The 27,846-nt window shown below is 36.2% G+C and overlaps 2 protein-coding genes across 3 annotated transcripts in view; both read right to left on the reverse strand.

Moving 5' to 3' along the window:
* The window catches only part of RAMP1 (receptor activity modifying protein 1), a 139,144-nt gene that overhangs the window by 68,821 nt on the left and 42,477 nt on the right, over nucleotides 1–27,846 (reverse strand). The window lies entirely within an intron of this gene.
* Nucleotides 3,205–26,194, reverse strand: RBM44 (RNA binding motif protein 44). Of its 2 annotated transcripts, XM_050751665.1 has the most exons (11): nucleotides 25,346–26,192; nucleotides 25,235–25,257; nucleotides 24,773–24,869; nucleotides 23,069–23,183; nucleotides 22,209–22,337; nucleotides 19,286–19,365; nucleotides 19,108–19,181; nucleotides 17,109–17,394; nucleotides 12,431–12,576; nucleotides 12,146–12,291; nucleotides 3,205–4,152 (listed from the first exon to the last, which is right to left on the reverse strand). In XM_050751665.1, the coding sequence occupies exons 1-10, from the start codon at nucleotides 25,580–25,582 to the stop codon at nucleotides 12,168–12,170; spliced, it is 1,311 nt and encodes a 436-aa protein (XP_050607622.1). In that variant the 5' UTR covers nucleotides 25,583–26,192; the 3' UTR covers nucleotides 3,205–4,152; nucleotides 12,146–12,167. The 2 variants fall into 2 exon arrangements, with proteins under 2 accessions (XP_050607622.1, XP_050607623.1); XM_050751666.1 differs by lacking the exons at nucleotides 3,205–4,152; nucleotides 12,146–12,291; nucleotides 12,431–12,576; nucleotides 19,108–19,181; nucleotides 19,286–19,365 and having other exon boundaries at nucleotides 17,320–17,394; nucleotides 25,346–26,194.

The following is a 27,846-nucleotide window of genomic DNA, read 5'->3' on the forward strand; positions in this document are numbered from 1 at the left end:
AAATAGTAAAAGCTATTTACGACAAACCCACAGCCAGTATCATACTGAATGGGCGAAAACTGGAAGCATTCCCTTTGAAAACTGGCATAAGACTGGGATGCCCTCTCACACCACTGCTATTCAACATAGTGTTGGAAGTTCTGGCCAGGGCAATCAGGTAAGAGAAAGAAATAAAGGGTATTCAATTAGGAAAAGAGGAAGTCGAATTGTCCCTGTTTGCAGATGACATGATTGTATATTTAGAAAACCCCATCGTCTCAGCCCAAAATCTCCTTAAGCTGATAAGCAACTTCAGCAAAGTCTCAGGATACAAAATTAATGTGCAAAAATCACACGCATTTTTATATACCAATAACAGACAGAGAGCCAAATCATGAGTGAACTCCCATTCACAATTGCTTCAAAGAGAATAAAATACCTAGGAATCCAACTTACAAGGGATGTGAAGGACCTCTTCAAGGAGAACTACAAATCACTGCTCAACGAAATAAAAGAGGACACAAACAAATGGAAGAACATTCCATGCTCATGGATAGGAAGAACCAATATTGTGAAAATGGCCATACTGCCCAAGGTAATTTATAGATTCAATGCCATGCCCATCAAGCTACCAATGACTTTCTTCACAGAATTAGAAAAAACTATTTTAAAGTTCATATGGAACCAAAAAAGAGCCCACATTGCCAAGACAATCCTAAGTCAAAAGAACAAAGCTGGAGGCATCACGCTACCTGACTTCAAACTATACTACAAGGCTACAGTAATCAAAACAACAGAGTACTGGTACCAAAACAAGAGATATAGACCAATGGAACAGAATAGAGCCCTTGGAAATAATACCACACATCTACAACCATCTGATCTTTGACAAACCTGACAAAAACAAGAAATGGGGAAAGGATTCCCTATTTAGTAAATGGTGCTGGGAAAACTGGCTAGCCATATGTAGAAAGCTGAAACTGGATTCCTTCCTTATACCATATGCAAAAATTAATTCAAGATGGATTAAAGACTTAAATGTTAGACCTAAAACCATAAAAACCCTAGAAGAAAACCTAGGCAATACCATTCAGGACATAGGCATGGGCAAGGACTTCATGACTAAACACCAAAAGCAATGGCAACAAAAGCCAAAACTGACAAATGGGGTCTAATTAAACTAAAGAGCTTCTGCACAGCAAAAGAAACTACCATCAGAGTGAACAGGCAACCTACAGAATGGGAGAAAATTTTTACAATCTACCCATCTGACAAAGGGCTAATATCCAGAATCTACAAAGAACTTAAACACATTTACAAGAAAAAATCAAACCACCCCATCAAAAAGTGGGTAAAGGATATGAACAGACCCTTCTCAAAAGAAGACATTTATGCAGCCAAGAGGCACATGAAAAAATGCTTATTATCACTGGCCATCAGAGAAGTGCAAATCAAAACCACAATGAGATACCATCTCACACCAGTTAGAATGGCAATCATTAAAAAGTCAGGAAACAACAGGTGCTGGAGAGGATGTGGAGAAATAGGAATGCTTTTACACTGTTGGTGGGACTGTAAACTAGTTCAACCATTGTGGAAGACAGTGTGGTGATTCCTCAAGGATCTAGAACTAGAAACACATTTGACCCAGCCATCTCATTATTGGGCATATACCCAAAGGATTATAAATCATGCTGCTATAAAGATACATGCACACATATGTTTATTGCAGCACTATTCACAATAGCAAAGACTTGGAACCAACCCAAATGTCCATCAATGGTAGACTGGATTAAGAAAATGTGGCACATATACACCATGGAATACTATGCAGCCATAAAAAAGGATGAGTTCGTGTCCTTTGTAGTGACATGGATGAAGCTGGAAACCATCATTCTGAGCAAACTATTGCAAGGACAGAAAACCAAACACCTCATGTTCTCACTCATAGGTGGGAACTGAACAATGAGAACACTTGGACACAGGGTGGGGAACATCACACACCGGGGCCTATGGTGGGGTGGGGGGAGGGGGGAAGGATAGCATTAGGAGATATACCCAATGTAAACGATGAGTTAATGGGTGCAGCACACCAACATGGCACATGTATACATATGTAACAAACCTGCACATTGTGCACATGTAGCCTAGAACTGCAAGTATATATATATGTGTGTGTGTGTGTGTGTATATATATATATATATATAGAGAGAGAGAGAGAGAGAGAGAGAGAGTGGGCCGGGCGCGGTGGCTCACGCCTGTAATCCCAGCGCTTTGGGAGGCCGAGGCGGGCGGATCACAAGGTCAGGAGATCGAGACCATCCTGGCTAACATGGTGAAACCCCGTCTCTACTAAAAATACAAAAAAAAAAATTAGCCGGGCGCGGTTGTGGGCGCCTGTAGTCCCAGCTACTCGGGAGGCTGAGGCAGGAGAATGGCGTGAACCCGGGAGGCGGAGCTTGCAGTGAGCCGAGATCGCGCCACTGCACTCCAGCCTGGGCGACAGAGCGAGACTCCGTCTCAAAAAAAAAAAAAAAAAAAAAAAGAGAGAGAGAGAGTGGTATGGCACTATTCACAACAGCCAAGACACGGAATTAACCTAGATGTCCAACAACAGATGAATGGATACATAAAATGTAGTACATATACACAATGGAATAAAAAAGAATGAAACCTGTCATTTGTGGCAATAGATGGAACTGGCAGACATTATGTTAAGTGAAATAAGCCAGGAACAGAAAGTTAAACACTGTATGTTCTTACTCACGTGGAAGTTAAAGAAAAGTTGATATCATAGAAATAAAAGGTAGAACAAAGGATACTAAAGACTGGGAAGGGGAAGATAGGGAGAGATTTGTGGGAGAGATTTGTGTAAGGATACAAAATCACAGCTACATAGGAGGAATGAGTTCTAGCGTTCTGTACCACTATAGGATGGCTATAATAAATAACATATGATATAATTTCAAATAGCTACAAGTAGGATATTGAATGTTCCCAAGACAAACAAATGATAAATGCTTGAATTGATAAATATGCTAACTACTCTGATTTGATTACAATACATTATATATATGAAAATATTACTATATGCCCCATGAATATGTACAACTACTATTTGGCAATTAAAATAAATAAAATAAAATAAATAAAGAATATTTGTTATTCTGGGAAAAAAAATGCCACTGAACCCGAAGAAAGCATTAAATTGACAGTGGTACTACAGATTAGATGCCTTTATTAAATATAAATACATCAAATATAAACGTTAAATGGCTAATTTTTAATCAAGTAACACCAACTAAACATTGACTGTTATAAACATTTAAAACATTTAAAGAAAATGCAGACTTAAATGTTAACCTTACTATTAATAAAAATGCAACTTAAATATTATATTACTTTCAAAAAGTAAGCAATTAAAGAAACATCTATTCTATATTTCTATCAGATAAGGCATAAAATTAGCCTTTGAAAATTGTTGTAACAATACAACAGAACTTTTCACAAAATGAATGCAAGCACTATAGGGAACATTTAAATTTAAGTACCAAAGCACATACAAGTTTACCCTTCCTAGCGAAAATGGCTAACGCACCTGAATGTTTTATACTGAAGTCATAAAAATGCATGAAATGTATCATGACGTAATTTAATTATCTTGGAAGCCTGAAAGTATACACATTCCAAAATGTTGTATGATTCTGAATGTATCTATACAGTTTATCTGTTATCCTATAATCCAATATAAGAGTCTTAAGATAAAGTTCAGGTAAATTACCTTTTTTTATGTATGGAAATCATTTCACAAACATTGATATAACAACAAACCTCTTTCTTGGTCAGTATATTTTAAAAGTGACTTAATAAAGGTTTTTAAAATGGACAAGACCATTTCTTTAGATCCCAAATACGCACCTTGATGTTCTAAACAACAAGATTGAAATAAAAAATTTTAAAACTTATTAAAATTATATTTTAACTTTAAACAAACAGAGATCTTAATATTGTATAGACAACTGCTGCTCGATTTTAAAGGAGGGCTATGAAGTAGAATATTTTAACAGCTTAGCCCATTTACACAACCTAATTACATCATCTTGTTATTACTACTTTTTCCTAAGTGCTGTAGAACATTCTCTGAAGGAGGAGACACACTATCCAAGGAAGTTCTAGAATCAAAAGAAAGGAGAAATCAACAATGATTGTTGAGTATCTTTTGTTAAATACATTCCTAGGCCCTTGTTTTTAATGGTACTATAATATCTTTTAACAAATTTCATTTTTCTTACATCATGGATAGTGAGAATTGCAATTAATTTTTGTGTACTGTCTTTGTATCTAGCAATCATTTTAACTCTAATATTTCTTTCACATGCCTCTAATTTTATTTTGATAAAGAAAAATATTTTATTTTAAACTTCTATTTTAGTTTCAGGGGCATATGTGCAGGTTCATTATATATATATAATTTACATGTGGGGTTTAGCGTATAGATTATTTCATCATCCAGTTAATAAGCGTGGTACCAGATAGGTAGTTTTTTGATCCTTACCATCCTCCTACCATCTACCCTTAAGTAGGCTCCAGTGTCTGCTGTTCCCTTCTTTGTCCATATGTACTCAAAGTTTAGCTCCCATTTATAAATGAGAACACGTGGTATTTGATTTTCTGTTTTTGCATTAGTTTGCTTGATAATGGCCTCTAGCTTCATCCATACTGCTGCAAAGCACATCATCTCGTTCTTTTTTATGGCTGCATAGTACTCCATAGTGTATACATACACTTCTCTTTATCCAGTCTACCACTGATAAGCATTTAGGTTGATTTCATGTCTCTGCTATTGTGAATAGTGCTGTGATAAATATACACATGCATGTATCTTTATGGTACAATGATTTACATTCCTTTGGGCATATATTCAACAATGGGATTGCTGGCCCGAATGGTAGTTCTGTTTTAAATTCTTTGAGGAATTACCAAACTGCTTTCCACAATGACTGAACTAATTTATATTCCCACCAACAGTGCATAGGCATTCCCTTTTCTCTACAACCTTGTCAGCATCTGTTATTTTTTGACTTTATTTAATAATAGCCATTCTGACTGGTATAAGATGGTATCTTGTGGTTTTGACTTGCATTTCTCCAATGATTAGTGATACTGAGCATTTTTTCATATGCTTGTTGGCCAGGTGAATGTATTCTTTTGAGAAATGTCTGTTCACGTCCTTCACCCATTTTTTAATGGTTTTTTTTTTCCCTGTTAAGTTCCTTACAGATTCTGGATATTAGACTTTTGTCAGATGCACAGTTTGCAAATATTTTCTCATATTCTGTGGGTTATCTGTTTACTCTGGTGACCGTTTCTTTTGCTGTGCACAAGTTCTTTAGTTTAATTAGGTCCCACTTGTCAATTTTTGTTTTTGTTGTAATTGCTTTTGGCATCTTCATCATGAAATCTTGGCCAGAATGTAATTGTCCTACTGTCCAGAATGGTAATTCTTAGGTTTTTCTTCAAGGGTTTTTATAAGTCTTAGACTGTACATTTAAGTCTTTAATCCATGTTGAGTTGATTTTTGTATATGGTGTAAGGAAGGGGTCTAGTTTCAGTCTTCTGCATATGGCTAACCAGTTTTCCCAGCACCATTTATTGAATATAGGGAGTCCTTTCTCCATTGCCTGTTTTTGTTGACTTTGTTGAAGATCAGATTGTTGTAAGTGTGCATTATTTTCTGAGTTTTCTATTCTGTTCCATTGGTTTGTGTGCCTGTTTTACTTATTTATTTATTTATGAGATAGTCTTGCTCTATCACCCAAGCTGGAGTGCAGTGGCGTAATCTCAGCTCACTGCAACTTCTGCCTCCCAGGCTCAAGGGATCCTTCACTTCAGCCTCCTGAGTAGCTAGGACAATAGGTATGTGCTATCATGCTTGGCTAATTTTCATATTTTTTGTGGAGATGGGGTTTTACCATGTTTCCCAGGCTGGTTTTGAATTCCTGGCCTCAAGTGATTTGCCTGCCTCTGCCTCCCAAAATGTTGGGATTACTGGCGTGAGCCACCTCCTCCCCAGCCTATTCTGGGTATTAACCCCTTATCAGATATATGATTTATAAATATTTTCTCAATCTGTGGGCTGCCTTTTCACTCTTTCGATAGTGTCCTTTGATGTTCAAGTTTTTGATTTTGATGAAGTCTAATATATGTATCTTTTCTTTTGTTGTCCATGCTTTTGTTGCCATATCCAAATCAGCGCTAAATCCAATGCTGCGAAAGTTTTCCACTGTTTTCTTCTAAGAGTTTTATAATTTTAACTCATGTTCAAGTTGTTGATTCATTTTAGTTGATTTTCGGATATGGTGTAAGGTAAAGGTCCAACTTCATTTTCCATATGCTTTTGAAAATTGTTCTTTTAGGGCCTGGGCACGGTAGCTCATGCCTGTAATCCTAGCATTTTGGGAGGCCGAGGCGGATGGATCACGAGGTCAAGAGATCAAGACCATCCTGGCCAACATGGTGAAATCCCGTCTCTACTAAAAATACAAAAATTAGCTGGGCATGGTGGCGGATGCCTGTAGTCTCAGCTACTTGGGAGGCTGAGGCAGAAGAATCGCTTGAACCCGGGAGGCAGAGGTTGCAGCGAGCTGAGATCGTGCCACTGTACTCCAGCCTGGGCGACTAAGCGAGACTCCATCTCAAAACAAAAAACAAAAAACAAAAACAAACAACCCCCCCCCCCACAAAAAAAATTGTTCTTTTAGTAATTGCCCCCAAATTTACAACATGGATTCTTTGTTCTGATATCAACTGGCATATGTGTAGAAAAATAATTAATGTAGCAGTCCTGAGACTGCCATCCTTAGAAAGACCTGCTTGCAAGGTTGGCCCCTGGCTGGTATCTAGGAACTTGGGATTTTGGGGTGGGGGTTCCCACCATTTCCAGAAGTGATGAGTGCCTCATTATACTAAAACTGCTATACAAACAGTGTGGTTTATGCTGAATTGCTGCTCCCTGACAGCCTGGAGCTACAGTATGTGCTAGGCAGAGGGCAGCTACATGACCAACCCCCAGTAAAATCCTTGGGCACTGAGTCTTCAATGAGTTTCCCTGGTAGACAACATTTTATAGGTGTCACAATTCATTGAAATTAAGCACATCTTGTGTGATTCCACTGGAAGAGGACTCTTGGAAGCTTGTTTCCTCCAGACTTCACCTTATGTACCTTTTCCCTTTGCTGATTTTGCTTCATATTTTGTTGCTGTAATAAATCATAGCCATGAACACATCTATGTCCTGAGTTACGTGAGTCCTCCTAGCATATAATGAAGCTTGGGTGGTCTTGAGTACCCCCAACACAGAGCATCTTACTCTCTTCCCAAACTGCAAGGTGTTTAGAATAGTAAGAATACTTAATCCCCTCTCAACTTATGTATTAGTATTATCATGTATTTTAATTACATTAGAACCTATAAAAATCATTATTTTTGTTTTCTACCGCCAATATTGATTGAGACCTACCACATATTTACTCTTCGTTGATCTTCATTTCTCCTGTACCTCTGACCTTTCATTTAAAATCACTTTTTTCCCAGAGAACATTCTGGTATTTTCTTTTTCTTTTTTTTTTTTGAGACGGAGTCTCGCTCTGTCACCCAGGCTGGAGTGCAGTGGCCGGATCTCAGCTCACTGCAAGCTCCGCCTCCCGGGTTCACGCCATTCTCCTGCCTCAGCCTCCCGAGTAGCTGGGACTACAGGCGCCTGCCACCTCGCCCGGCTAAGTTTTTGTATTTTTAGTAGAGACAGGGTTTCACTGTGTTACCCAGGATGGTCTCGATCTCCTGACCTCGTGATCTGCCCGTCTCAGCCTCCCAAAGTGCTGGGATTACAGGCTTGAGCCACCGCGCCCGGCCTTGGTATTTTCTTTAGAGTAGGGCTTCTTCTAAAGTAACAAATTATCTTAGTTTTTAAAATTTGCATGATAATTAGTTATTTTACATTTATTTTTGAAGGCTCTTTTCCTGGGTCTAGAGCTTTGGGCTTGGATAATTATTTGGTGACTTCTGTTGAGTGGGAGTCAGCTGTGAATCTAACTGTTGCACTCTTAAGGTAAACTTTATCCCTCCAGCTGCTTTATAGTTCTTTTAGGCTTTAATTTTTCAAGCAGTTTTTCTCTGATGTACTCATGTCATGCTGAAGGCTGCAGTGGCTGTGGCAACTTCTTAAAATAAGACAACGATGAAGTTTGCTGCATCAACTGACTCTTTCATTCACAAAAGATTTCTCTGTAGCTTGAGATTCTGTATGATAGCATTTTACCCAGATTAGAACGTCTTTCAAAATTGGAGTCAATTTCCTTAAACTTTTTTTTTAAACACCGAATGGGTACTTAATCCCCTCAAACTTTGCCACTGCTTTATCACCTAAGTTTATGTACTATTCCAAATCCTTTGTTGTTATTTCAACAATGTTCACAGCATATTCACCAGTAGTAGACTGCATCTCAAGAAAGCATTTTCTGGGCTGGGCACAGTGGCTTACACCTGTAATCCCAGCACTTTCGGAGGCTGAGTGGGAGAATTGCTTGAGGCCAGAAGTTTGAGACCAGCCTGGGAAAAATAACAAGATCCCATTTCTACAAAAATAACAAATAATAAAAAAAGAAAGTACTTTCTTTGCTCATCCATAATAAGGAACTTCTCATCCATTCAAATTTTATCATGAGGTTACAGCAATTCAGTCATATCTTCAGGCTCCACTTCTAATTTGAATTGTCTTGCTATGTCTACCACATCAGCATACTTCCTCCACTGAAGTCTTGAACCCCTTAAAGTCATCCATGAGTTGGATTCAGCTTTTTCTAAACTCTTGTGAATGTTGATATTTTTACCTCCTCTCATGAATAATACATATTCTTAATGGCATCTAGAATGGTGACTCCTTTCCATAAAGTTTTCAATTTACTTTGTCCAGATCCATTATGGAATCAGCTATGGCAGCTATAACCTTATGAAATGTATTTCTTAAATATTTAAGACTTGAGTCAAAATTACTCCTTGATCCATGGGCTGCAGAATGGATGTTGTGTTAGCAGGCATTAAAAAAAACCCATTAATTTCCTTCTACATCTCCATCAGAGTTCTTGGTGACTAAGTGCGTTGTCAATAAGCAGTAATATTTTGAAATAAATCTTTTTTTTTCTGAGTAGTAGGTCTCAATGGTGAGCTTAAAAGATTCAGTAAACCAGCCTGGGTAACATGGTAAGACCCCATCTCTAGAAAAAAAAAAAATTATCCTGGCATGGTGGTATGTGCCTGTAAACCCAGCTACTGAGGGAGGCTGAGTCAGGAGGACTGCTTGAGTCCAGGGGTTCAGTAAACTATGCTACAGGCTAGGCTCAGTGGGTCATGCCTGTAATCCCTAGCACTTTGGGAGGCTAATGTGGGAGAATTGCTTAAGGCCAGGAATATGAGACCAGCCTGGGCAACATAGGTGAGACCCTGTCTCTACAAAGAGTTTAATTTTTTTTTTTTTTTTTTTTGAGATGGAGTCTTGCTCTGTCGCCAGGCTGGAGTGCAGTGGTGCGATCTCAGCTCACTGCAATCTCTGCCTCCCAGGTTCAAGTGATTCTCTTGCCTCAGCCTCCGGAGTAGCTGGGACTACAGGTGCCCGCCACCATGCCGAGCTAATTTTTGTATTTTTAGTAGAGACAGGATTTCACCATGTTGGCCAGGATGGTCTCGATCTCTTTTTTTTTTTTTTTGAGAGGGAGTCTGGCTCTGTCGCCCAGGCTGGAGTGCAGTGGCCGGATCTCAGCTCACTGCAAGCTCCGCCTCCCGGGTTTACGCCATTCTCCTGCCTCAGCCTCCGGAGTAGCTGGGACTACAGGCGCCCGCCACCTCGCCCGGCTAGTTTTTTTTTGTATTTTTTAGTAGAGATGGGGTTTCACCGTGTTAGCCAGGATGGTCTTGATCTCCTGACCTCGTAATCCGCCCGTCTCGGCCTCCCAAAGTGCTGGGATTACAGGCTTGAGCCACCGCGCCCGGCCTGGTCTCGATCTCTTGATCCGTCTGCCTCGGCCTCCCGAAGTGCTGGGATTACAGGTGTGAGCCACTGTGCTCGGCCGAAAGGTTGAAATTTAAAAAGAAAGTAGCAGGGCATGGTGGCGTGCACCTACTGTAGTTCTAGCACTTAGGAGACTGAGGCAGGAGGATCTTTTGAGTCCAGGAGTTTAGGGTTGCAGTGAGCTATGATTGTGTCACTGCACTCCAGCCTGGGTGACTGCAAGACCCTCTCTCTAAAAAAAGAACAAAACCCAAAAAACCTCCATGCTATAAACAGATGTGTTGTCATCCAGGCTTTGTTGTTCCATTCATAGAGTGGAGGCATAGTAGATTTAGTGTTAATTCCTAAGGGCCCTTAGATTTTCAGAATGGTAAATGAGCATCAGCTTGAACTTAAAGTCAACAGCTGCATTAGCCCCTAACAAGAGAGCCTGCCTGTCCTTTGAAACTAGGAATTGACTTTTCCTCTCAAGCTGTGAAACTCCCAGATGGCATCTACTTTCAGTAGATGGCTGTTTCTTCTACACTGAAAATCTGCTGTTTAGTGTGGCTACCGTCATCAATTATCTAACCTAGATCTTCTGGGCATCTTGCTACAGCTTCTCCATCAGCATTTGCTGCTTCACATTGTACTTTTGTTACAAAGACGACTTCTTAGAATGATACATTGGACTTTGGGGACTGGAAGAAAGGGTGGGAGTGAGGTGAAGGATAGAAGACTACACGTTGGGTATAGTGTACACTGCTCAGGGCTTGGGTGATGGGTGCACCAAAATCTCAGGAAAAAAAAAAATAGATGGCTTATTTCTTTAAACCTCATGAACTAACCTAACCTTCTGTTAGCTTCACACTTTCCTTCCTCAGCTTCCTCTCCTCTCTCATCACCTTCAAATAATGGAAAAGAGGTCCTTGCTCTGATTAGGCTTTGGCTTAAGGCAACGTTGTGGCTGCTATGATCTTCTATATAGACTACTAAAATTTTCACCATATTGGCAATAAGGTTGTTTCACTTTGTTATCATTCTTGTGTCCACTGGAGTAGCATTTGTAATCTCCATCAAGAACTTTTCCTCATTGGCTTCCCAACAATGAACCACGTGGCTAACTGGTACAAAAGGCCTAGTTTTCAGCCTGTCTTGGCTTTTGACATGCCTTCCTCACTAAGCTTAATCATTTCTAGCTTTCGATTTAAAGTGAGCATGTGACTCTTTCTTTCACTGGAATACTAACAGGTCATTGTAGGGTTATCAGTTGGCCTAATTTCAGTATTGTGTCTCAAGGAATAGGGAGGACCAAAGAGAGGGAAAGAGATGGGGAAACAGCCAATGAATAGAGTGATCAGAACACACACATTTATAAAAGTTGCTGTTTTATATGGGTGCAGTTCAAAGTGCCCAAAAATAATTACAATACTAACCAAAGATCACTGATCACAATCACCATAACAGGCGTCATAAAAGAGTTTGAAATGTTGTATGAATTACCAAAATGTGACACAAAGTGGGTACACATTGTTGGAAAATGGCGCTGATAGACTTGCTTGATGCAGGGTTGCCACAAACCTTCGATATGTAAAAATTGCAGTATCTGCGACTACTGAGGGTAGATAATACAAGACAATGCAGCTTCCATCTTGCTCTCTCTCTCTTGCTTAGGGGAAGCCAGCTGCCATGATGCAAAGACAGTTGAAGAGCCTTATGGAAGGGCCTGTGGGGTGAGGAACTGAGGCCTCTTGCCAACAGACATGTGAATGAGCCTCCTGAGAAGCAGATCCTCTGGTCTCAGTGAAGCCTCTGAATGACTACAGTCCAGGCCAACATCTTGACTGCAACATGAAAAACCCTGAGCTAAAACCACCTGACTAAGTCACCCCTGAATCCTGATTTGCAAAATGTGAGTTTATGAGTGTTGTTTAAGCCAGTCAATTTTAGGGTAATTAGTTTTGCATTAGTAGTTAATTACAGTATGCTTGTTTTAAAACTTCATGTTATTTTGTGATTATATTATTATTTTAAATTTAATTTTTTTATGTAAAAATAAAATGAAATCAATAGCTTATAAATTTTAAGTAATATTCAAATATGAAAGAATATGGTTGCTTTACCTCTTTATTGTTTTTTGAATTCCTAACTGGAAGCAGAGTTTTTCAGAAGAGATGAAGTCATCTCCACGATAGTATTAATAGATAAGCCATTCAGAAAACCTTTATGTCTTATTCTCACTTCCTGAAGCGCATTTATAATATGGTCTCTATGCAAAAGGAAAACATACATGAGTATTTATTTGTCTTTTCCAAAGGAACACATTCTGAATATATCTAAGTTATTAACTTGAACTGTATTTTTACACAAAAGTTTTAAACCAGTTAAAATATAATTTTGGTTATTACCTGCTGACTTCTGGATGCAGTTCAGCCAGTTTCTTTATGATCTTGGTAAAGCTACGAAGGTTCAATGTATTTGGAGGTATGAATTGAACAGGTGTATCAGGTAATAATTTAGCAGATTCAATCTGCTTACAATTCTTCTTGACACCCTAAATAAGCATTTAAAAAGTTTTCTTAAAATCAGTAAGGACCATTACATAAAGACAATACAGCTTATTCAATAATAATATATTTGAAAATTAAAATAATAAAATAAAAACTCCTTAAAAGTTTACTTTAACTTGGGATTATTTGTATCAATTGCATTTACTTGGGCTATGTTTCAGGGCCATATACTACAAAACACACCCAACATTTTTTCTTTCTGATAAAGTATACGAGGTTATGTCTAAATAAGCCTTTCTCAACCAGATTTCTCATCTGAACCATAGAACACAGAAAATGATGTAACTACTTTCTCAATTCTCCCAAAGATAGGATATAACTAGTTTCATTTTAGATGCATAGGAGAGAGATTCATTCATTAAATAAACGTTTTAGGCTTAGGGCATTAAGGCTTAATTCTCTTAACCAACCTAAAAAAGGCTACACAGTAATTAGAGATATTTTACATCATATTTACTATATGCTGTATGTAATGAATACAAACTGTATGCCCAGAAGTGCAGTATATGCTGCGTGGGAAAAACTATAGTGATATAAAACAGAGCCCTCTCCATTTGCGAAGAGACAAAATTGAAATGACCAATTAGTTACTGTTAACAATGCAAGTAGGCTATAAATTGTAGAAAACCATTGTAAATACCATAAGAGTTCAACAAAGGAAGGATTCAGACTTTAAAGCCTCGATGAAGTCAGGGCAAGAGACATAATATACTGGACCTTTTACATCAGAACGTTATATCTTTCACTTGCTTGTTTATTGCCTCAACTCCCTCACTAGATTTAAGCTCCTTAAGAGCACAGATTTTTGTCTGTTTTGTTCATTGTTGCTTTCCCAGTGCCTAGAATAGTGTACACAGTTGGTATGTAATAACTATTTGTTTAATAAATAAAAAGTTTGGGATACAATAGTTTAAGTGACAGTTGAAGTAAGTGCTCTCCAAGAAAGAATATGCTCTCTAAGAAAGAAGTCAAATTATTGGTAAGTAATAACAACAACAGCTAATGTTTTCTGGGTACATCTACCAAGGTAGGCACTGTTCTAAAAATTTTTCTGTGGTAAGCTCATTTAAACTCATCAACATTTGTGAGGTAATGGCTCTTATCTCCATTTTATGATAAGGAAGCTCAGAAATGGAAAGGTTAGGTTACTTTTCCAGAGTCACATGGTGAGTAAGTGGCAGAGCCAGGTTATGAATCTAAGAGTGTTTATTAATCACTATGATTCTGCTTCTCACTGTAGATAATCAATATTTTCTAAATGAATGAATAGAATAAATAAATGTGGAGTATCAGAAAAAGAACAATGGAACAAGAAATTGCCAGAAAGGAAAGAGAACTTGGAGTATAGTTTAACAAAGATGGTTACAGGAACTTCCTGATCCACATACTCCTACCAATAGCCCGTATGGCCCTCTTTATAACATCCCTCTCCCAACCCCATGGCCCACTGCCACAGCTGACAGGATCAAGAGTGTTGCTGCCTGAGCTAATGAACATCAAAATCACAGCCTGGATCAATTCAATTTCCTGTCTAAAGCATGTGGAATTAGCAGGGTGTGGTGGCTCACGCCTGCAATCCCAGCACTTTGGGAGGCCAAGGTGGAAGGATCACTTGAGGACGGGAGTTTGGGACCAGCCTGGGCAACATAGCACGACCTGGTCTCTACAGAAAAATACAAAAATTAGCTGGACATGATGACACACCTGCAGTCCCAGCTACTTGGGAAGCTGAGGTGGGAGGATTGCTTGAGCCCAGGACTTTGAGGCTACAGTGAGCTGTGGTTGTGACACTGCACCCCAGCCTAGTGACAGAGTGAGACCCTGTCTCAGGAAAAAAAAAAAAAAAAAAAAAGACTGAAATTAGAACATGAAGCAAATGAATTAATCAGATCACAGGGACTTGAATTGAACATATAGAGTTAGAATCAAGCAAAACAAAGCCAAATGGGGGAAGAAAGCAGTCATGAGCAGAGAAAAGCAGTGTGTAGAGAAAGGGGAATAAGGGGAATAAGCACACGGAGAGCAGAGGCAGGAGACCACATGTGCTACACAAGGAGGAAAGCGAGAGCCACAGATCCCACACCTACAGCTCAGGGCCCCACGCAGCTTCGCTGCACTTTGTTTCCTTCCTTCCTGCTGTAGATTGAGGCTATGTACCAAGTAAATCAATCCCACACATGAAGGGTCACTGAGATGAAAGGAAAAGTTTCAAGAAAGGGATGAACAGTGTCAAACAGGCAAAGTAGTCAAGAGGAAGGCAGATGAGGGAAAGACAAATAAAAGGTCACTAGTGCCTTATGAAAAGGGCCGTTTAGGTAAAATTTTAGAGACTGAAGTCAGATTATCAGGACAACAGAGAAGAAAAGAAACAGACATTGAATATAACCTACTTGATTGAGAACTTTGGCAATAAAAACATAGGACAGGCTGGGTGTGGTGGCTCAGGCCAGTAATCCCAGCATTTTGGGAGGCCGAGGCGAGCAGATGACTTGAGGTCAGGAATTCAAGATGAGCCTGGCCAACATGGTGAAACCAAATCTGTACTAAAAACACAAAAAAATTAGCCAGGCAAGGTAGTAGGTTCCTATAATCCCAGCTACTCAGGAGGCAGAGGAAGGAGAATTGCTTGAACCCAGGAGGCAGAGGTTGCAGTGAACTGAGATTGTGCCACTGCACTCCAGCCTGGGCGACAGAGTGAGACTCTGTCTCAAACAAATAAAACAAAACAAAACAAAAAAACAAAAACAAAAAACTCCCCAAAACAAAACAAAAAAAACCATAGGACAAATAAGGATGGTAAAGTTAGAGGAATGCAAAGTCAAGTGAAAATCCTGTCAGGATTAGGAAGGGCTGTGCCTGACTTTGAGTAGAGGCTAAGGTCTGTGAGTGGAAGTGGAGTTGCTAATGGTATAGAAAAGGAATGTGGTAACTCCAGGAATGAGGAAAGGACTGGATAAAGGACACAGTTAGAAGAGATCCCTTTCTCTTATTAAGGGAAAAAATTATATTCATTTATTCAACAAGTATTGATTCTTGTGCTGATCTATGGATTCAAAATAATCCCAGCAAAAATCCAAGTAGGATTTTTTTTTTTTTGTAGATAGGTGAATTATAAAAGTATACAGCAAGGCGAAGAGACTAAATAGCCACAATAACTCTGAAAAAGAATAAAGTTAGAGGACTCATTCTACCTGATTTCAAAACTTACTATGAGGCTACAGTAATGAAGGCAGTGTACTACGGGTGGAAAGAGACAAAACAGTTCAACAAAACAGTTCCGTCTAGAAATAGACTCACACAAACATGGTCAACTGATTTTTGACCAAGGCGCAAAGGTAATTCAAGAGAAATAGGATCATCTTTTCAACAAATGATGCTGGAACTATTCCATATGCAAAACAGAAACAAATGCAAATAAGCAATAACGACCTCAACAAATACTAGAAACAATATATAAAAATTAACTGAAAATCTCTGTGACCTTGGATTATGCTAAGATTTCTTAGCTACAACACTAAAAGCATACATTATAAATAAAAAAATTAATAAATTGTACTTCATAAATACTAAAATATCCCTATTCTGAGAAAGACACTGTTAACGGAATGAAAAGACAAGGCACAAAGTGAGAAAAATTATTTGCAAATCGCCTATCTGGTAAAGGACTCAAAATCAGAATATTAAAACACCAAAATTCAGTAATAAAATAAACTGAATAAAAATGGACACAACATGAGCAGGAATAAAATGCCAACATACACAACAACATGGATCAATCTCAAATGCATTCAGTGAAAGAAGCCAGGCTAACAGGGCTATATAGTATAATTTCATTTATATAATGTTCTGAAAAAGGTCAAGTTTTAAGAATAAGAAACAGATCAGAGCACCAGGTAATTTTTTGGAACGATGGAACTGTTCTGAATCTTGATTATGGTGGTGCTGATTTGCCTATATGCATTTGTCTAAAGCTACAGGCACCAAAAAGTATTGAATTTTACTGTATGTAAATTAAAAAAAAAAAAAACATATGGAACACCTATGGGATTCCAGGCAATTTGCTGAGCAGTGGAGAGAAAAGACTGAACGAGGCAAACTTTACCACTTTTCACAGGGTGTTTACCTCAGTAACAGAGACATGAGAATATATGAAAATAAAATGACTACACTTTGTGGTTTTAACAATTATGAGATAAGGTTAGCTGTGAAAGAAAAATCAAGATGAAATTATAATTAGTTACTTATAGAGTAGTAATAAAAAGACGGTGAAGGATTGGCAAAGAGCCTAGTTAAAATGAGTTTTTCGTTAGCTCGGTCTACAAAGATCTAGATTTCCCCCCAGGAACAACTGGAGTTGTACAAAACCAGGTTAGGGTGGATTCAAGGTTAAAAAAAATTCAGATTAATGCTGTCATTCCCATTTCAAGACTGCATATTGAAGTTATTTATTCTACAAAGCTACTTACAGCAATATGACATACAAAGACCATCTAAGGGATCTATCAAAAACACTAACCTGGTTGGAAGGGAAAACCTCACTGTCTTGCTCAGATCCCAGCTGCCGTGGTCTAGTTCTGGGCAATCTAGAAATGGAGAAGGCTGAGTGGATTTCTTTGTTGGTGCTTTTCTCTAAATTATTCGAACTAATTCTATTCCCATTTTTGGAGGAAAGTGGTGATGTATATTCTCCAAGAATTTTAACAGGCCGCACATTTACTGACTTTCCATTTATTTCTATCCCATTCATTTCTTTCACAGCTATCTTTGCATCGCTGTTTTTTGTAAAAGTAAGAGATGCATATCTAAAACATAAAAGCAGAAAACCAAAAGGTTGTTAATGACTTCAAATTACATCAAACTTAATTTTGTAACTACGGACGCAAATACATTTTTCACAAGAATAACTGCTTTTAAAAATAAAAAGGTTGCTGTACTTACCTTGGGATTAGGAAGAATATTTATTTAGGATAACTAAATAAAAACCAAGTTAAAGATGGGAAATAGAAGAAAAGTATTTCTTACACATTATCTCCTATTAATTTTATATTAAAATCTAATGTAAAATATGCGCAAAGCTAATATATGATAGAGTTGCCGAGATTAGTGGTCTGGGGACATCTGATTATCCATAACTAAAAAACCTTAAAACTAATCCCTATGTATAAACATAAACTTCAGATAACTTAAAGGCTTAAATGTGAGAGGCAAAATTTTAAATATTTAGCAGAATATGCAACAGTGTATCTTTATGACCTTGTAGTGGGGAAATACACAGACAAAAACAAAGAGTTGGAAAATCTAATCAGAATTTTAATCATATACACAAGAAAGTTGGGCAATAGCTATTCCTATAAAAGCATCAGCCTTAGACAGTGTCAATGGAAGGATATACACCAAATCCTGGGAAGAGTGGCTGTTTTCAAATGATGAGACTATGGATACATTTTTATAAACTCCTTGTATTTTTGCATTTAACTGTATTTTCTAAATTTCTACACAGAATGCAAAATACTTCAAGTAAGAAAAAAACCATAGTTCTTAAAAAGTATTCAACAAGATACTAAAAGAGTCTTTCACATGAAGTAATGCTCCTAAGATTACAATACTACTTTAATGAAATGTATTAACATCATATCAACAGGTCAAATAATTACAGCTAAACAATTATCTTACAATTATATGACTTCATTTAAGACACACATTTTTAATAAATTGCAACCCCAACTACAAATAGGATCCTTTCTTAATTGATAAAAATTTTATATCTGAAATAAACAGCTATCACTTTTAATGATAAAACAGTAAAAAAAATTCCATTAAGCTATGGCCATTGTTATTTAATACTTTTGAATCATCTGGCAATGTCACAAAACAGAAAGTAGCAACATACATACTCAAAGTAACTATATGTAAATGAGGTAGCTGTCTACCTAAAATATATTGAGTGTCAACTAAAAAGTAATTGAAATCAGAAATAGTAAAATGAAACACAATTTTCTGAGCACCTACTATGTGCCAGGCTTTATTCCTAGTGTTTCACATATTTTACTTGTAATAGTTTCACAGCAATGTTGTGAAGGTAGTATTATTATGCTCACTTTATATACAAAGAGGCTGAGGTACAGAAAGGTTAAGTAACTTGCCTAAATTTATTAACCAAGTTGTTGACAGAGCTGGGAATTGAACCAATGTTATCTATTTCTGGAAGCCGTTCTTTTACCTAATGTGCTCTACTTCCCTAAGTAATGGCATGTAGCAAGATAAAGTATACAAAAATCAATAACCCTCCTGTATACCATTAACAAGTTACAAAGTATAATGAAAAAAAAGATCTGGTTAAGAACAGTATCAACTCAAGACTGCAGCTATTTGTCCATGTGTCCCCTTTCCTGGCCTGTGAAACCCTGTGAGAATAGCCCTTGACTTTGTCACCACTGTGGCTGATATCTGGTATAGAACCTTTGGCAAACAGCAGACACATAATAATGCACATTGATTAAAGTTGGGAAACACACCTGTAATTAGTAGAAGAATCATAAATTGAAATTTCAGAAACTTGGTATTTTTGGAAATGAGACCTTAAATCGGCCTAAAAGAAGAGAAATAAAAGTTTGTGAAGGGTAGAAAAGTACAACAAAATATGAACAACTAATAAATTTGAAAATGAAGCTCAAAAAAATAATCCTGGTATACCTCAGATACTGAAGGGCAGAGGCCACCAACATGTATCAAATAACCTTTATCTCTTTGTGAGGGTTCAACATTCTTCATTTCTGCTTAGAGAAAAACATGTAACAGAAATGATCCTTATTGTACTGATATGTTTCAGAGAAAATGTGAACGCTGTTACATATTTTATGCTTCCTTTTTACTAACCCAAAGGTTATTATAAAGTTATCAGCAACTATCAGCACTTCTAGACTGAGGACTAATAGCCTGCCGTATAGTTTTAAGATTTCTGGGCCTTAATCACATCATCTTAAAAACTAAAGAGGTTGGGTTAGTTAAGTCTCTTGTAGCTCAAAAATGGACAAATTACATCTAAACAAAGTAATCAATTACTGTAATTGTTGTTCCTCAGTATCCCTGGGGGACTGGTTCTCAGACACCCCAAGGATGCTCAAGTCCCTTATGTAGAATGGTATAGTATTTGCACATAACCTACACATATCCTTCCGTATACTTTAAATCATCTCTAGATTAGTTATAATACCTAATAAAATGTAAATACTATGTAAATATTTGTTATACTGTATTGTTTAGGTAATGAGACTCCTAAAAAGTCTGTACATGTTTCATACAGGCTTTTAAAAAATATTCTTAATCTGCAGTTGTCTTTCATTTGTCTTTGGTTCAGAGAAGTGCTATCTAGAACATTGGACACACACAGGATTTTAACTCCCTAGTGTTAATGCTGGCTAGAGCTAGTGGTCTGAGAGCTCTCATTATGCAAATTCCCTTGCTGGGGAAACATCACGCCAAGAAAACCTTTTAACTGGACAAGGATCAATAGCAGGTATTATAATATATAGCTTGTAATAATGGTAAGGGCACACAAGAAAAAAAGCGGGGAGACAACTTGAGTTAGAAAGCATGATTTTCCAAACTACAAATACTAGGATTAGGGATAAATTTTTTTCTTGATAAAAAATTTCAAAATTCTTAGAGTACATTTTCATAGTCTCTATTGTGAAGAGAACTTGAAACCAAAAAGGATCCACTGAATAGAGATTCAAATTACTAGCAAATACCATACCTGGCACATAGGGAGAACACAAATATTTGCTGAATGAATCCTTAAAGTAGCTTTTATTTATATGCTTTATAATTTTTATATAGTAATAGGCGATATGGAAATTTTATTTTTTTCATTAAATAATAATATATAAGAGTAGCCTAACACTTATCCAGTGTTTCTGGTGCTCCAGGCAATATGGCAAGCACTTTATACACATCATCTCATGTAATTCTCACAACCACGCCACAAGGTAGCTATTATTATTTTCATTTTGCAGATAAGGAGGCTGAGGTCTCAGGAGTTTAGGTCACAAGTATAGTAAATGGTGGTGCTGGAATCCAGGCACAGTTTGTCATCGTTAGATAATAATACCCAACCTTCATTAACTTATTTCATTTGTTAACCTCTTTGAATCATGATGTATTCTATAGAGAAAATAGCAAAACCACCTACCTTTATATTTTTACATTGGAGTGAGGAGGGAATAATGAGCTACAGTATAGTAAAAAAGGGTAAATAAGAATCAGAAGACATACATTATACCCATCACCTCACCTTTCACTACTTCAACACAAAATAGCTAATGAACATCCAATGGGCTGCATGCCGTACCTGGCACTGGAGATAGGGAGTAAACAAAACATATAAAAATCCCTGAGCTCACTGAGCTAATGAGAGGATGAGAAGGCAGTCAATATATCAGGTAAGCAAACCATACAGTGTTGTGATAAGTGACATGAAGAAAACTAATGCAAGGGAAGAAAAAACAGAATAAAACTAGATGATATGGGGCTGGGTGCAGTGGCTCACGCCTGTAATCTCAGCACTTCAGGAGGCTGAGGCGGGTGGATCACTTGAGGTCAGGAGTTCAAGATCAGCCTGGCCAACTTGGTGAAACCCTGTTGCTACTAAAAATACAAAAATTAGCCAGGTGTGGTGGTGGGCACCTGTAAGCTGAGGCAGGAGAATCACTTGAACCCGGGAGGTGAAGGGTTGCAGTGAGCCAAGATAGTGCCACTGCACTCCAGTCTGGGGTGACAGAGACTCTGTTTCAAAAAACAAATGACAACAACAAAACCCCAAAAATAGATGATATAATGCTATTTACTTTAAATTGCATGTGTGTATTAAATATATACATAAGAAAATGCATAAAAATAGTCATTAAAATATTCATAGTGGTTATTGCAGGTTGGAGAAACCAGTTAATTTTAATTTTCCTATATTTTAAAATGTTATTTAAAAAACCATAATAAACATTATTTAGACAAGCAGGGAAAAAACAATAAAACCAATGCTGATATGGAAAACAAAAGAAAAATCCATAGAAGATACAAAAAAAAATAAGGAAAGGTAGCATAAACTTACCTAGAAATGATAGAAGGGCAATAATCACAGGTACTAGAGAAAACTATAACTATTCTAAGCAATTAAGGACTATCTAAAAATGAAAACATCCCTAAAATTATTGAAATAAGAGAAAGCAAATAGTTTTCATCATTAACACCAATTTGATAGATTAGTACTGGTTGCCTGGTGGTAACTGGGAAGCTGGTTTTATTCACCATGTACCCACGCCTGGAAAGAGGAAAATGATGCCCTGCAGGAGTGCTGATGTTGGCCTTGAGCAAGAGAAAGAATGCGGGTATCTACCTGTTAACTAAATCTTGGATTTAAGCTTTTAGCAGAGTTTTTTTTCCTCTTTAAAAAACTGACCTCCAACTGAACAATTTCTTCATTTTTTTATTTATAAAGAAAAGCCAAAACAGGAATAAAATATTAAAACAACTCAGTTGCCCATCACAACACAGAAGCAGGTAAGCACTATTTTACAAATAATCTAGGTTAGGATTTCTCAGTAAATTCTTGAGAACCAACCTAGTGTAAGATCCAAATTCCATCTGTCTTGTTCTATTTGATTTTCTTGTGTTCCTGAGATGTCAACTCCTGTCAAGTTCTCTTTAGCATCAGACCAGTCTTCACTCATCTCTTGGTAATGTCTGCAGTCTAAGACATTAAACACAATGAGCTATGAATGACATATAATGTCCAACACACTGAAAAGTTATCTAAAAACCATGGATGAATCAGCATGATGATGACTACTAGAGTTTTAGGTATAAATCTAAAGATAAATATTAGCAAAATAAGAGAACCAAGCACAAAGATTCTCTGAGAAGAGATTTTCAGTAGCCCTTGAATAAAAAGTTGCTTTCAGTCTGAGTGATCTGTTTCCTAGTTTTCCTTTAATTAAAACACTATTCCCAGCTTATTGAAACCCTTAATTTTCAGCATTTTGAATTGTCCTTTAGTGAAAAAGACATATTATCTTTATATATGCAATAACATGAAACATCTTTGAAAGAATTAAGCTGCGTTGCAGCTCTTTATTTCATTACAATTAAATTAATAATCTTTTGGAATGATCACAATCTCTTTTCGTGTGCTAAAAATGCACACAATTTAGAGATACAAATTAGATATAACAGAGAATTTTCATACTAAAAACATGAACCAAAAGAATAAGAGTCCATATAATTATTTAGCATTGTCAGCTATATTAGGCAACCTTAAAGATGTCAAATAGCAATAAGAACATATTTGACATTTATAATCAGAATGATGCCTTTCTGTCAATTAAGAATATTTATTTTTCTTTAATGAATAAACACTACCAATACTTTAAACCTTATTTTGTTTTCCAGCAACTATACAAGATAACACATTTTTATACTAACCTTTATCATCAAGTTTCAGTTGACTAAAGTCTGCATTTATATCACCATTTTTAAAGTCATCTTTTTTGGGTGATATGTTTTGTGTAGCACGACTATTGTCAGATGATAAAGACATCTGAGGATTAAGATAACAAAAACAACAATAAATAAGAGCAAATAATTATTATGCTCTTACTATGTGACAGGTACTCTTCACTGGCATTATTCAGCCCTTACAGTAATGAGGGCTATGAAAGCAAAACATTATCAACTTGACCTGACATGTGAGAAAACAGAATCTAAGTAACTTGTTGCTTCATGTTACACAGTTAACAAGAATTACAATTTGAATCCAGTCTGTGTATAATGACTGTGCTAACACTACTATCTGGCAAAGTGTGGCATATACACGAGAAGTAATCGAGATAATTTTTGGAGGTATATATATATACACACAAGTATTTATCACATTAACCTTTAACAGTTATATATTTAATTTAGTGTATGCTTACGTGTATCTTTTATTTATAAGTAGTAGTATTTCTTTCCTATATGTAATAGTTATTATTTACATTTAAATTTATGTAAAAAGGAGAATCATTTAAAGACAAAGTAATATTATAGGTAATACAGGGCTATGGTAAATTGTGAAGATGGTACATGAGTAGCTGAAATTTAGAAACACAGTATACTGAGTTTCATGCATTACCAGTTAATTTAATGAGACAGGAATTAAAACATAATCCCAACTTAAAATAAATATTGTTTTGTAGCTAAAACCAAGATTATAAAGAACGGCATCTTCATCTTGTTCTTTAAAAAATAATTTATTGTTCCCTCTAAATAAACAGGTTATACCATTCCTACCATTAAATACATAAAAATCTAGTTTTTGACCTGTTAATTCTTTGTGGATAACTGAGATTTTTTAAAAAAAGAATTTAACAACGGAATAGACAATTTTAAAGTAATTTAATTTTACTCAATCAAGTATTTGACTTTTAACTTTGGAATTCATCTTGGGGGATTAATATTACTCAAATAAAGAAAATCTCAAGAGTTAAAACCAAAGTCAGAAAAGCAGACTAAACCCCAGCCTTCCTATTCGATTGCCTCCTTGCTCAATAATGGAATATAACCAATGTTTCCGTAACACTTTGTAATTTTCAGAGTGTTCTTACACAGATTAAATATTCCTTCTCGGTTGTCATCTGACAAACATTTTCTTGGGGGAACGAGAGAATAAGAAAACCTATGACAGGCATTTAAAAATGATTTTCATCATTTCAGTAAAGAAGAAATTATAACTTTACCCTGTCTAAAATGACTGAATTATTACTTTATCTCATGAGATGAAGGTACAAAATGTTAGTTTTAATTGAACTGGCTTAACATGATTATGGCACTAAATTATAGTTTGCCCAGGACAGTCCAGGTTTATACTGACTGTCGTAGAGAATTACCATTACGCTCTTTCAACCGCAAAAGTCTCCTGGCGTGGTGTAAATTATATGGTCACCCTACTCAATATATACGGTTGACATCTGTTTGATCAGGATTTGACATAAATATATCATTATAATCAGTTATATCCATCAAATAGTAGTACACAAAGTAAGCCAGCTGAGTGAAAAGAAGGATGTCAGGGTTTCTGAAAATTATGGTTTACTTTACTTAAACCATACAATTAAAGGTTTACATTGATGAACTTTCAAGGACCCTTACTTGAGAGATTGTCTTTTTTAGGTTCGAAGAAACATCAAAATCTTGAGTCCTCTGATCATCTCGTTCAGCATCTGCTTCTGAAAAGCTAAAAGGAACACTTCAGAAGAAAAACGATCTAATGTTTGACAGCAGAGTAAGGTGACTATAGTTAACTACAATGTATATTTCAAAGTAGCTAAAAGAGAGGACTTGAAATGTTCCTAACACATAGAAATGACAAATACACAAGGTGATGGATATCCTGAATATCGACTTGATTAGTACACATCCTATGCATGTAACAAAATATTACATGTACCCCATAAATTTGTACAATATTAAATATCAAGAAAAAAGATAAACACTTCAATAAAACATTTATCAATGTTCTAAATAGGGAACAAAACAGAAAGTTTAAAGTTAACTGAATTAAGCAAGTTTTAGGATCTAATGAATTATAAATCAGATGAAACCATAACTCACACATGTGTTTCTTTTTTCATTAGCTGGAAAGAGAAAAGGAAAAAAATCTTTGTTTAAAATGTTTTGTCTAAATGAAGTAAAATTTTTAATTTCTAAAACATATATACATACCCTGGAAGCAAAAGTAGAGAAGGTAGATAATAATTTTGATTCTACTGACAGTGGGGGCAGCTCTTCCAGTGGTATGCCTTTGTGTATTTTTTCTTTCAAAGTCACATATCTAACTTTTAAGTCCCCCAAAAGAGACAGTAGTGCTGATCCCACTTCCTTCTTAGCAGAATTACTTGATAAATTCCTGTTCAAAAGTTGAGTGCACAAAACTAAATTATTTAGGCCCAAGTCATCCATTTAACACTAATATTATATTATACACTTGGTTCTTGAACTTCTGGGCTCAAGCAATCCTCCTGTCTCCGCCTCACAAGTTGCTAGGACTACATGTATGCCACAATGCCCAGCTAGTTTGTAAAACAATGTATTGTAGGGATGGGCGGGGGGGGGTCTCATTATGTTGCCCACATTGGTCTTGAACTCTTGGCCTTAAGTGATTCTCCTGCCTCAGCCTCCCAAAGTGCTGGGATTACAGGCACAAGCCACCTTGCTCAACCCCACTTGGTTCTAATTTTACTAGAACTCTAAATATTTTCTTTTAAATGTTGAGTAAAAGAAAAAAATGAACCACAGTAAATGTGTTTTTCTAAGGGCAGTACAAACAACTGTCAACACATAAGCCAGAGAAAGTGTGGTAGCATGTCATGCAAAACCCTCTAACTTCATCCTTACTTGAACTTTATAAAGAAACAACAAATCTATGTTTTCACTGGATTTGTCATGCCAACCATGCCTGTGGCCCCTCCATGAAACTCAAGGATTCTATTACCCTTAGGCTAACTAACAAACCCAGTAACAATCTACTCCTTACTTTACTCTTCAAAAATGAAAATTAAAGAAACTGTCTAGAATAAACTTAAAGCTAGTGACAAATTCCTAAGAAAAAACAGATTTAAAATTAATAAACACATATTTAATCCTTCCCTATTTTCCATTACAAGTTTGTAAATATCACAACAATGGCGACGACACATCTGATAGTGAACATTTAAAAGGTGCAGCTCTGCTTTTATGGCTCTCTGCATTATTTTCTGACAGCACATTGATGGCAAATCCTTCTCCGTATCTTTAAAAAGTTGAACTTCCCTTTAAAAATAAAAGATAGGATCAGGTAAGATTCCAAACATTTTTCGATAGTAATAACATGCCTCCAGAAACAGATTTTAAATTTTTTATATTTCCCTGTCAAGTTTAAATCAATTTATACTGAGGTTGAAGAGGCTGTAGGAATATGTAACAACTTCAGAAAACAAGAAGTTAAAGCTTAATATATTCATTCTAGAAGTCCAGGAAGTAAACAATTCTCAGATTCATACTTTCAATACCAAAAAAGGAAGTATGAATTTGAGAATTGTTTATTCTGGAGAATTGCTCATTCTGGATAAAGTCATTTTGGTAATGACCTTATTTATACAGAACCAATGGATTTTTTTCAACCTAAATCAAACTTTGGCCAAGATTTTTTAAAGTTATAAGCATTTTTGATGAAACTTATTCTTAAAACATATTATCTTTTTAATAGAAAATAATTTACATATTTCTTAATAATTAAGGATCATTAACATAAGTAAATATTTTGCAGTACTATTATATCAAAAAGCCCCAAGTCACTGTTTTTTTGAGTATTAGTAGTTTTCGGAGGTCTTCTCTTATTACTAATTACCACTTCTAGCTATTCTCAATAGTTTTGCTTCTAGAAACCAATTATTCTATTTAATTTTATAGAACTGAAACACCAGATTAAACATTAGAAGAATGAGTAACAAGTGAAGGAAAAAGTAAATGACCTCAGAGTATGATAACTAATTTGGCTTATCTTAGACTTTCCCTGTTTCTCTCCCTCCCACTTCCTGGTTCTCCACTGTGTTCTGAATTACAAGAGTATCTAATAAATGCAAAGCAAATTACGCAATGAGTTAAAATCAAGATTAAAATGCTCCTGTGAAAGTAGTTATTTACTTCTCCAAATAAATGACATATTCCAAAGGTGCTAGTTTGTTTTGGTCTACAGGCGAATAAAATGAAAGGAAATGGAAAATTAAATCAGTATGGATTTGGGTTGAACAAGTAAAGATTAGATGCCACAAGTTTCTGAAGAAATTGAGACTGAAATCTCAGTAAGCAAAGAGCTTTAATATTCTATATTGTTTTAATATTTATTTGAAGGCAAACGGTTGAAACAGATGATTTCTTGAAGTCCATTTTAGCTATTATTCTATATGGGTAAGCATGCTATACAGAAAGCAAATACTATTTTGATTTTTTCTTCCAGATGTATCTGTAAGCATATATATATGATGTACCTCTCAGGATGTTTCTTTAGGTCTGTGATACCACATGGTTTTCTTAATTCCAGGAAATCCTGAAAATATGATTTAAAATTAAATTAAAAAAACATATGTTACATCTGAAATTCCAAACTAGTAAAATGTATAATTCAATTTCTAATGGATTTTGTGGGAGAAGCTGCCATGAGAGGAGGATAGAACTGGTGGTAATTT

This window comes from Macaca thibetana, chromosome 12 (genome assembly GCF_024542745.1).
Source record: "Macaca thibetana thibetana isolate TM-01 chromosome 12, ASM2454274v1, whole genome shotgun sequence".
NCBI lineage: Eukaryota > Metazoa > Chordata > Mammalia > Primates > Cercopithecidae > Macaca > Macaca thibetana.

What these genes read in the sequence shown, in the direction of transcription:
- RBM44 (XM_050751665.1), bottom strand. Translation starts at nt 25,582, where the DNA reads ATGGATGACTTGGGCCTAAATAATTTAGTTTTGTGCACTCAACTTTTG. An exon ending in TAAAAAAGACAATCTCTCAA is followed by an intron (nt 23,184 to 24,772) that starts GTAAGGGTCCTT and finishes CTTAATCCTCAG; the next exon opens with ATGTCTTTATCATCTGACAA. An exon ending in GATTCTTCTACTAATTACAG is followed by an intron (nt 17,395 to 19,107) that starts GTGTGTTTCCCA and finishes TTTATGTTTTAG; the next exon opens with ATATGCATCTCTTACTTTTA.